Source organism: Amaranthus tricolor, chromosome 9 (genome assembly GCF_026212465.1).
Source record: "Amaranthus tricolor cultivar Red isolate AtriRed21 chromosome 9, ASM2621246v1, whole genome shotgun sequence".
Lineage (NCBI taxonomy): Eukaryota > Viridiplantae > Streptophyta > Magnoliopsida > Caryophyllales > Amaranthaceae > Amaranthus > Amaranthus tricolor.
In genome coordinates this window covers 20,038,657-20,050,385 of record NC_080055.1, presented here as the reverse complement: position 1 = coordinate 20,050,385, position 11,729 = coordinate 20,038,657, and the positions used below count along the sequence as shown (strand labels likewise).

Below are 11,729 nucleotides of genomic sequence, written 5' to 3'. Positions count from 1 at the left end.
CTAAGAACATGAATGATTGACTTTTATTAATTATATTAAGTTATTTTGAATGTGTTTGTTGGATATTTTGAAGACAATTTTAAGTTGTATAATGTTTTTTTGGGTGATACATTGTGAAATTATATATATTATTAACATTAGTCTATAAATATCGCTTTATTGCAATCTCAACGCATTTAAAAAAAAAAAAGCAGTAATATTGGACCCGTTTTGGACCCGGATCCGGTACTGGATCCGCAATATCCGCGGATCCGGATCTGGGTCTTGCAAAACTGGACCCGCAGATCCGGGTCCGGATCTGGATCTGGATCTTGTTCTTGAAAACGGATCTTGATCCGGGTCCACCTGGACCCGGTCCAGATCCGACCCGTTGTCATCCCTACTAACAGCGTTTTTACACCAAGGCTAGATTTGGATATATGGACACTTATTTTGGGAATAAAATTTTCACGAAGTTCATTTTTGAAATAAAATTGTTAAATAATCTTTATTTTTTTCAAATTTTCTCGTTGAGAGACCATGTTTCATGAGAATTTGTAAATTCCAATCACCTTTTTTACCATGAAAAACCCCAATTACCAACAAAGCAAAATCATCCTCCATTCCCATGGATTCCTCCTACGATAAACAACACCTAGCAAATTCCATCAACGAGTCAGATGAGACGATCACCTCTCTAGATCTAACGAGTTACCAGCTTCACGACCTTGACTCGATCGATTTGCCTCCTAGTCTTGTCGAGTTAGACTTGACTTGTAATCGTCTTTCTCAAGTGGATCCTCGGATTACTCTTCTTTCAAATCTTAAAAAGCTTTCTCTTCGGCAAAATCTCTTTGATGATGCTGGCATTGAATGCCTCTCTCATTCTCATGCAATTTCTTGTCTCGAGGTACAAAAATTGGATTCCCCCCTTTTTTTTCTTGTATAAAAATATTGATTTTCAATTAATCGTAGATTATTTGATTGTTTATTCTATAAAGTTTGAAGTTTTCTATTTCTAGGGCTTGAATTGTTTGTAGCCAGTTGCTTCGATTATAATTTGTGTGGATTATTTAAATTTTGAATTAAATTAATTTATGCCAATTTTTACACTGTCGCTGTACTAACAAGAATGATTGGTTGATGTTTGAAATTGCTTTTCCTTCTGTTTTTTTTTTTCTATAGAAATGTTTTGTTTTGAGTAGAATTTGAGTTCATTGTTTATATTATGCCATTTTGATATGGGAAAATTTCAGTATTTGGTGTCGCTTTAGAATGTTTGAATTAACTTAAAGATTAGAATGTTAATTGATAGAGGGAAAATAACAATTTGCAATTTCTATTGAAGTAGTGATCTGCGTAATTCTTTACTATATTTTTTGTACTTGAACCTTGTTAGTGCAAGTACCAATACTTGTATGAATGACAATTAACTTTAATCATATTATCGAACATGTTTTATCATGTACATTGGAGGAGTATGGTGAAGTTGTGTTGAGTATGAGTGGATTAAGGTTTGAAATGATTGATGAGGTGTTTAACATGGAGCGTTTGAGGCTCCATTAAGTTGAGGAACCATGCCTTGAACAATGCAAGGCATGGGAAGTGGGTTGCTCGAACAAGACAACGAGAAAACAACAAACAGAGGTGGACATTGAAAGGGTGTAATGTGGGGCAATTAAATTAGGAATAATAGTGGGCATTATTTCTATGCTTATTGCTAGGTTTATTGTGATGTTAAATATGCATTAAGAGAGAGCTTAAATGTAATGTTTATTGTTATGTTTTATTTTCATAGTCAATATTGGATCTTAATGTGAGTTATGGTGAATTAAGAGGGGGTTCTAGAATGTAGTATTCCTCACTATAAATAGGATACTCATTCATAAGAACAAATCACCAAAAACAAAAATATTGTTGAGAGAGCTATACATTGTTAGAAACTTGAGAGTGTTCTTACTTTGTTTAACATTTGTGATCTTAAGAGAATTGTTCTCAAGATAAGGGGAGGTTTATTATACTTGTATTGTTGAGTTTAATTATTATAAAACTACATTTGAGGGGGAGATATCTAAGGTTCCTTATAAATACTTGTGTTCATCGTTGCATTTGATTTTCATTTTGTTTTTCATTGTTAAACCTCTTTGAGACTTTCATTTCAAACCCAATTTCTGTTGTTTAGTATTGTAATTTTCCCTAAATTTCCTGAAACTAGCTCATTTCAGTTAGTAATTGGTGGGGGGCTTGCTCCTTAGACAACACTTGTTCTGAAATCATTGACAACTTTTGGGTGTGAATGTGTGATATATCTATAAATCATCTTAATGGTGGTGGCTCGCTTTTAGTTCTGAAAAATACCATCTTTTTAAGTTGTCCGTGGGGGTTGAACAAATTCGCAGATATCTTTTCTAATTGAAAATGAGAATTGACTTTTGGACTGCTTAAGCTTGTTTTTTTTTTTGAAGACTTCTAATGAATCATTCAAGAGACTATGGGAATGCAAAAATACTAAACTACGATGCAAAAATCTAACTATGTAATCTTGTATAAGATTGAAATTTGAATTTTCAAGTATTAGAGCATCACTACGTCCTTCACATTTATGCGGAAATATCTTTGAATTACCACTTAACGTTTGGTGCACAAGATCTACTCGTTGTTTTTGTATCCCATGTTTTAGCTTGGGCACTGATTGAGTTCAGGAGTTAGGTCTCGGTCGATTGAAACTAGTTTCGAGCTTCAAGGCATTAATTTCATGGCACTTTCAGTGGATTAGGTAACAATGACTCTAAAGACAATGCCTTATTAGGGCATGAAGTTAGATTCATGCATTGGGGACTTGAGTTGAGACAACTTCAGTGTTGACATCTGCCCATCTTGCTCAATATCATGGACATAAAAAGAAGGTTCAACAAGTATGCCCTTAACATAACGAAAAATAATTCACTTCCTCTCTCTTTACAACTAAATGTGATTGGGAAGTAAGGTTCTATCTACAAGAAAATGGGTCTAGGTTGAATTTAGTGCAATAATGAATCAGGGATTTGCAATCAAAAGTAACAAAGTCAAATACATGGGGGTTTTGGAGTCACAAAGCTATACTAAACACAATAATATGCAATCTACAATCTAAATGAAACTATGAAAGATGAAGATGATTATAACTAAAATTCAATGGAGACAAATCTCAAGGAAAGTTGCTTTTCCACTCCCAACATACTCATTTATATTGAACATACAACTCAAACTGCATACCTTTGGGCACCTATCATTAAGATGATGATCTTCTATTCTTCTTATGAATTATGATTAGCTATCCAATCTATAGATTAAAGTTGATTCAATAGTACCTTTGGTAATAGATAATTAATAAGTTTGATAATGTCATCAAAGTAGTGATCGTTCAAACCAAATATTATATTTCTTCTTGTTCTAATCATCTATGGTATGCACATCTAGATAGAATCTAGTGTAATACTTGATGACCATAGTCACAAAATGATTTGATATTGCAATTAGATATAACAATTGGAATATTACAAATGAACTAGTAGCATTCCTTGGTAATCAAGCAATAATCAAGCAATAACAAGTAAGAAATCAATCAATAACAAAAGATATAAAGTTGTGATGACCCTCCAGTGAGTAGATAAAAGCTTCAATCAACTGGCCTCAAGAATTAGTTTAAGCTACAATAACAATGACCATGGCTTCCAACTTTCCCGATACAAAAGATGAAGAACTAAGTTTTTCTAGAGAAGATGAAGAGGTATTTCCCTTTAAGTTAAGTTACAAGATGATATACATATTCAATCTAATATAAAATATTTGTTGTGCTTTCTCCTCCTCCCTTCTAAGCCTTTTTCTATAATCTAACTCAAAAGCGGCTTGAAAAAGTCTTAATGACCACCCAAGATTGAAAAATTCATGAGATTGAGCCACTTCTTGCACTTTGTTTCTTCCTTGCTTGTACTGAAACTTAACTAATATTAATAAAAAAAGCTTTACATGAAATTTGACAATCATAAATAGTTTAAATTTAGATTTCACAAAATTAAATCTAAACTTTAACTAATAAAATCAAAAATTACATAAAAACAATGTGCATAATTTGGTTGGTTGCCTCATTCTCCAGAAAACGTTTTCTCGAAAAACCTCATTAGGTGGTCGAAATGTATATTTAGTTGTGGGGTACATGATTCCCTGTCAATGTCAACAATACCCCAATGTCTGAAAAAAAAATCTAATTAGACAGTTAAGTGAGAACCTTCCTTAGTCCTAAATGACAACCCCAAAAGAAAGATAGGGAAGAAGAACTTGACTTGTTTTTATGGATTTTTTCCCCTTTTAGATGTGTGCACTTAGTGCTAACTTGTCCCGTTAAATCTTTTCTTGTATTTGTAATTGTAATTAGAGGAAGCATCTAAATACTGGAAGTATACATGTTTCACTTTTGAGACTATGCTAGTATGCTATGTGAATGATAATAAGCAGAAACTCTTATTCAGGATTGTGGCAATTATTTTACGTTTCTGCTATTCTGGTATGCAGGAGCTGGTACTTAGAGACAACAAACTTATGAAGATACCTGATGTCAGCATATTCAAGAATCTTTTGGTGTTTGATGTATCATTCAATGAGATACCTTCTTTAAATGGATTGTCAAAGGTCTCTAACACTCTTAAAGAACTTTATGTATCCAAAAATGAAGTGACCAAGATAGAAGAAATTGAGCATCTTCATGGGTTGCAAATTCTTGAACTTGGCTCCAATAGATTGCGGGTTTGTTTCCAAGGCTTTTCATCAGTTATATGATTAATTACTGTGGATAAAGCTGGAGTTTGAATACATTTGAGATATATTATGCCTAAATTGCCCTTTTCATTGATATGAATATTGTTTTTTTAAAATAGTAATAAATTCCTCAACTTTTTTCTCTGGATTTAAAAGGTCTGTTAATATTAGAACTTCCTTTGTTTCAGGTAATGGAGAACCTGGAAACTTTAATAGACTTACAAGAGTTGTGGCTTGGTCGAAATCGAATTAAGTTTATTAACTTATGTGGGTTGAAACGCATTAAAAAACTTAGTTTGCAGAGCAATCGCTTGACATCTATGAAAGGACTTGAGGTATGTTTTAAAATGGTAGATTTTACTTGGTTCCTTATCAAGGCTATGGGTTTTCTGATCTATTGTGACACGAAAATGTAGGAATGTGTTGCGCTTGAAGAATTGTACTTGAGCCATAATGGTATATCTAAAATGGAAGGGTTATCAACTTTGTTCAATCTCCGTGTTTTGGATGTTGCATCAAATAAGTTAACTGCAATAGAAGATATTGAAAAGCTGACAAGGTATGATGATTATCTTCTAACAAAGTTTTTTACATGTATCTGTTGGTTGGCTCTTTTCTTGACATATTTTTTTTTCAGGTTGGAAGACCTATGGCTTAATGATAACCAGATTGTCTCTCTGGAGGGTCTGTTAGAGACAGTTTTGGGATCAAGGGAGACAATGACCACCGTCTATCTTGAGCATAACCCATGTGTATGCACTGCAATTTTAGTCTTTTTGTTCTATTTTGCGTGCTACAATATGAACCGACATAGTTTGCAATTTGCATGTTAGGTATTGTCTGATAACAGTTTGGATAGGCAGAAGGGGAAGGGGCTGGATAATCCAGCTCCAGAAAGTGGGAGCTTGCTTTTATTTATTTCTTCAGTCAGAATTACTAATATCCAAGCTTTCTTTTTTTTTTTTTTTAAATAATCCTTTTCCCTCCTCATACCTCTTTGAAAATCTAGTGAAATAAGTACCTGAAGAAACTGAAGGGTCTAGTAGTGAACCGCTGTCCACAAACCAAAAATCACTAAATAAGCTTGCAGCTCAATTCAACAAGGACTATAATCTGTATTACTCATGATTTTTCTTGTGAATTGGCTTCATCTTTGACTTATGACAGGAGAAAATGTAGATCGAATAAGACCAGAATCCAGATAGGTAATTGTCTAGAATGTGCTGTGGGGAAGGGAATAAAAAACTATCACTCCATTTTCTTTCTCCACCAAATCTTGGCTCCATTTTATTTCTTGTCTTCATTTTATCTGGAGAAAGTGGATCGATTACTTCCTCTTATGTTCATCTTCAAATGCAGAACATTGATAGGTGGGGCTCGGGATAGTCTATAGCGACATGCTATTCTTCTTTTTATAGATCATGGAATTTGACTTTTTATAGATCATGCAATTTGACTTTTTTTTTTCTTGAAACCAAGAATGAAAGAAGTTGTATATTATGACAGCTAAACTGTCTAGCCATTTACCGGTAAACTACTTGATCTTTGTCGTTTGTCTCTAATTTAGATCCAGTCCCAGCTCTTGGGGTAGGCAAGCAGTGCCACCCCGCAGGGCCGATCCCGAATAAATGTTTTTAATTTCCAACTTGCCCAAACTTTTAGTTCTTGTTCCTCACACAAACCTTAATTTTCTTTCTTCCTCCTCTTAGTTTGAAACCCCAATTTCTCACCTCTAACCTCTCTCAAATCCTAATCTCCTCATCTTTCTCCGTTCAAATCTCTTCGTTGCCAGATATTTAAAAAGCAGTTTAACGTTTTCTCTCTCTTTAGTCTTCACAACTCTAAAGTAATGGAAGTACTTGCTTCGATTTGAAATTAATTTTGATTTATGGCTTTTTTTCCCTCTTTAGTCTTCACAACTCTGCACTTATGAACGTACTCATTTCAATTTGGAAATTAATTTTGGTTTGTGGGTTTTTTGTTTCTTGATTAATGGCTGATATGGTTTATTAATAGATTTATTTAGTAATTTTTTTTATTGATTGTTATTTGTATAGTGGATTTGGGTTCTTGTTGGAATTTTTGTTGCATTGTAATTTGCTTGAATTTTCTATGTCAATATATTGGTTTGACAATTGATGGATTGAATCAGTATATAGTTGGCCTAATGGATTGACTTTCTAATATGATATGTTTTGAGATAAAAAAGCTGTGTTTTATGAAAGATTTTATGTCTCTTTTAATTGGTTTATTTTTCTAATTAGCAAATTATTTAGTTATTTAAAAATTTAATTTTAAAATTGGTTTGCAGATGTTCAGAATTGTTTGCTGGTTTAATTATTGAACCCAAAATTATCTTGATTTTTTGAATGTTCTCGAACCAATGTTTTGAACATGGAGAGGATTGTATAGTAGACATGTTTGAAGTTTGCGTCCCTGTCTTTTTGTTTATGATAATAAATTGTTCTGAATCTTGGGTATATAGTAGATGATATGGATACCATCCCAAGCTACTGCTTTGAAACATGGAAAAGGATGGAAAACACCAAGTTGTATTCTCTATCCTTTGGATATAAATCAGGACCTTAAGCTGACAAACAAGTTTTGCTTTGTCAAACGTTCCTCAATTATTCTACCAACATTTGGTATTAATTGGTTATCCCTTTCTTCTGTTTGACCCTTTTTTATTTCGGGGTGTGGATATCCCCTTACAGGAAAGAGGGTGGAAAGGAAGTTGATTATTCTGTATATGGTGAGAATTGAACCCTTTAAAGGGAAAACTTTAATCACTTGGCCAACCTATTAAACGGACTGTTTCAAGGAGTTGCTTGCATATAGGAAGTCTTGTAAATGTATCATTGTTCCTCCTGACATGGAATGTTTTGAGCCTTTTTTTTTTTATTGAAGTCAGTGTTTCTGGTGTTTTGTTGTTTGATTATAAACGCAGGAAGTCTTGCATACATAGAAATGAAATGCAACACAGAAAACACAAGTCCATAGAAAATGATTTTCGGTCTTTTTTGCAAAAGGATAAGCCAACGTAAATGATTATTTTCATTTATTTTTTCAGTATTTCAACTCCAAGGCTTTCTTATTCTTTATATCAAAATGTATCTTTTAGGGTAGGTTTATTCATCCATTTTAATTTATCTATCATCCCGGTTACTCCCAGCTTTCCACAACGATCTCTTCTGAAATCCCAACATTAGGGCCCATATAATAGGGCAAGTCTAATGCATTCCACTCAATTTTACCTTTAACTTTTAGTGATACACCTCAATCTTATAATGTGTCCGTCATAATTCTCCATTTGAGAGCATTGCCTTGAAATTTTATATGTAACATTTATGTTTGAATAGGTAGGTTAACCAATTCAACGTATCTTTTATAAGAAACTTTTCTAAGTGTGAATAGGAATACAATGAAGATATCAAAATGCATTCTTTTGCTTTATTTTCTTCGAAGCTTCTTTTACCGTCACTTTGTTTGTTTGTCCCATAAGTTCTCTGTTTCATCAAGATGTATTCTTTGTTCCCCCATGTCATTCTTTGAACAACTTTGCTTCCCCTAGAATGCTCTTAGCGGCACATTTTTTGTCTAAAGTTGAATTTGCATTCTTCATTTTTCCAATCAGTTTCATCAGTGGCTGCATTAACAAATTTTTTTAAGCGATCTTTGCTTTTCTCTTCGGCCATCATTCTTTCTTGTCTTTGGATTTTATTTTTTAGGAGTTTGTATTGGACAAAAACACATAACCCGTAGTTTCTATCTTGTTTTTGGTAAAAAAATTATTTCTCCCAACAAAACCAGATGTACAAGAACAAAGGAAAAGAAGCAGCCCCTCTAACAGATAACTACAACAAATGCAAACTAGAGAGCATTGATCCATTTCATTATAACATAATTCACTTTTTAAATTCATGATTCGCTCAAATTTACCCAAAATTAGCCCAAAACTGACCACAAATTTCTTTTTTTCATTTGCGGTTTACCGGGAAATAACTGAATTATGTGACACTGATCCATTTCATATAACATTAATAGTTATTTTCATCCTCTATCATTCTTCATAGTCAAGTAATCGATTTTGTTCTCTACTTTATGCATGTGACCAGATAGTTTTTTTTTCTAGTTTTTATACCACGTGTTAAGTACTAATAATTCATATGCTATGCCAAACCAAATTGATTTTCCTTCCTCATTTATCGTTTCATATCCAAACCTTTTGGATACTTTCAAACCACTTTGCATGGATCCAACTCCAATATGAATGTGTCTGCCCAACATTATTGTCCAAGTAACCACTAATATACAACTTATCTCAATTTTTCTTGAGTGCTTCATCATAATATTTCATATTTTTCTTCTACAAACAAGTTTCTCCGAAACAATTCTATCATTTACAGAACACACCTCTTGCCATATCATTGACTAATCATTTATCTCTTACGATACTAACTCCACTTCTCTTTTCTTTCTTGAATACCACAATTTGCATGTTTTCCTTTTTCTTATGAATGTGAATGTTGATCTTACATTTTATGATAACATCTATCAACATTAAGTACTTCCTTAAAGAGCTTCAACATTACAACATGTTAATCTTAGCCTAGATTTAATTGGTCCTTTAGGGCTTTATCTGTAAAACATAATAATACCACATTTAGAAGATGCTTTTAAATGACGATCTCGCATCTCTTGCATACTTAAAGTAACACATTGGTCTTGAAGATGAAGCGTAATGTTCTTATGCATTTAACACCATATTCGGGCAATTTGGTGCTCCGTTTTTAGGTGATGACCTAGAATTACTTGCATTTTTGTCACTGTTTTTATGTAATAAAATGTGATATAGTTTATGCTGGTTTTTATGTATCGCTACACTCCTTTACCTGGACTTTGAGACTAAGAATGGATATAGGAGCAGTAACAAAACTCAATATGCTACAATTTCATTTACTATATCAAGTATGCTAGCTAGCCCATCTAGTTCAAATAAAACTCCTGCACTTCCAATAGAAACAATTAGTAGAATATCGACAAAAAAACATGTATTGAACTATTTATTACTTTGCTGATACCGTACCGTCTAAGATTGTTGGTGATATGAAGTCTGCATTTTTTTTTAATTGTGACTACATTGTTTTATCTCTTAAAACTTGTGCAAAGTGCAACAATTGCTTAACTTCTTTCTGTTACCTACCAGGCAAACTCTCCTAACTACACAGCCACTTTGAGAGAGGTCTTCCCCAATATCCAGCAGATTGACGCTCAAATTTTTGCTTAGATAGACTTGATCACTCGAGAGTGTATAACTTTAATAGCAGATCCTGAAAATACAAGTTTTGGCATCCTGGTAATGTAAACCACGGAGTCGAAGTGGATGGAACACAGCAGAGGACATGACTACATAGTTTTTTGGTTCAAAGAGCCAATAGCCTTCAATCAGCTCCATCTTCAGTAATGAGCTATGGGCGTCCATTGGGCCGACTATAAGTCCATTGTGTTCAAACGAGTACTCTTATGTTTAAAATCTGGTACTTTGAGGCTCCATCACCTTTTCTCCGATTACTTCAATCATCAATTTTTACAATGATGCTGTGATCGGAAGACTTCTTTTGTGTTGTATTGTTTATTTTGATCTTTCTAATTTTCTGACAAGTTTTGAACGATACCTTTGCATGTTTGGGATCTATTTGTGACTTGGATTAACTGTTGAAACTTTTCATGCAATTTATTGTGCCAAGTCTCTTGAACAGGAGTTGATATTTAGCACCTAGCAATATACCCTCGTCCTCCGGTTGGGGATTTTGCTCAAAATAATGCTCAAATAAATCAAATTACTGTCTTCAAGGTCACTAATTTTTGATTTCCCGTGCTATATTAGTCAACGTAGGATTGAGATTTGATGGGGAAAACAGAGCTGATTAAACCACAAATTTTATTAGCGGTTTTTAAAGTAAGATTTGCCGACAATGGCTTTATTTGTATTAAAGAAGTTGGATTTACAAACATAACATCCTACATTTTATTTTTATAAAAGTGCTGTCAACAACTTAATTTGATGGGAAAATCATATTGTTTACACTGTTAATGCAGTTCTTACTCAAAATAGAATCGTTTGCGTTTCTATTTATTTTAGTGGGTGAGAACGAAGTTTCTCTAATAAGTTAGAATCAACGACATTGTCGAATGTTTTGAAAATATCTATGATGCCTCTCTTTGAAAACAAGCTTGAGCCTATATACACTATAAATTGAGAAATATATGAATTTAGTGACCTTATGTAGTTATGTTGCAAATGTGATTTATTTAGGAACTACTCTAAGATGAAATTCCTAAATTCAAACATGTCTACTCTACAATCATCTCCATGTGCAAAAACAATTTCTTACATATAGAAATTGACATACTGTACCAACTTGAACACATGGTAAAGATCAAGGGTATACATTCAGAAATTTTGAAATCAATAATTAAAAAAATAAAAAAAATAAAAAATAATCTAAGTTTCAAACTTATTCCAAAAGTAAGCGTGAAATTCTCAAACCTGAGGTTTGAAGCTGTTTGCAGTTACTAACTGCGAACAGCTATTTTGACCTGTTTTGTGCAGCATGCTGTTCGCAGTTACTAACCGCGAACAGGTCAAAACAGGTCAAATAGCTGTTCGCAGTTACTAACTGCGAACAACTATTTTGTTTTTTTTGACCTATTCGTAGTTAGTAACTGCGAACAGCCCCAAACCTCAGGTTTGAGAATTTCACGCTTACTTTTGGAATAAGTTTGAAACTTAGATTATTTTGTTAATTCTTTTTTATTTTTTCACCTATTGATTTCAAATTTTCATACATTCATGTCAAAACTCAAGAGTTTCACAGGAAGCTTAGCTAGGCTTCTACTTTTTGGTATTATTTGCTGATAAGTAAGTTTGTGAGCCAAATTTAGAACAAAAAGAC

General features: G+C 33.2%; 1 protein-coding gene across 1 annotated transcript; it reads left to right on the top strand.

Moving 5' to 3' along the window:
• Positions 1-550: 550 nt before the first annotated feature.
• Positions 551-10,622, top strand: LOC130824626 (protein phosphatase 1 regulatory inhibitor subunit PPP1R7 homolog). The gene is made up of 6 exons (XM_057689703.1): positions 551-889; positions 4,531-4,761; positions 4,962-5,108; positions 5,190-5,332; positions 5,411-5,525; positions 9,980-10,622. The coding sequence occupies exons 1-6, from the start codon at positions 608-610 to the stop codon at positions 10,058-10,060; spliced, it is 999 nt and encodes a 332-aa protein (XP_057545686.1). The 5' UTR covers positions 551-607; the 3' UTR covers positions 10,061-10,622.
• Positions 10,623-11,729: the final 1,107 nt, after the last annotated feature.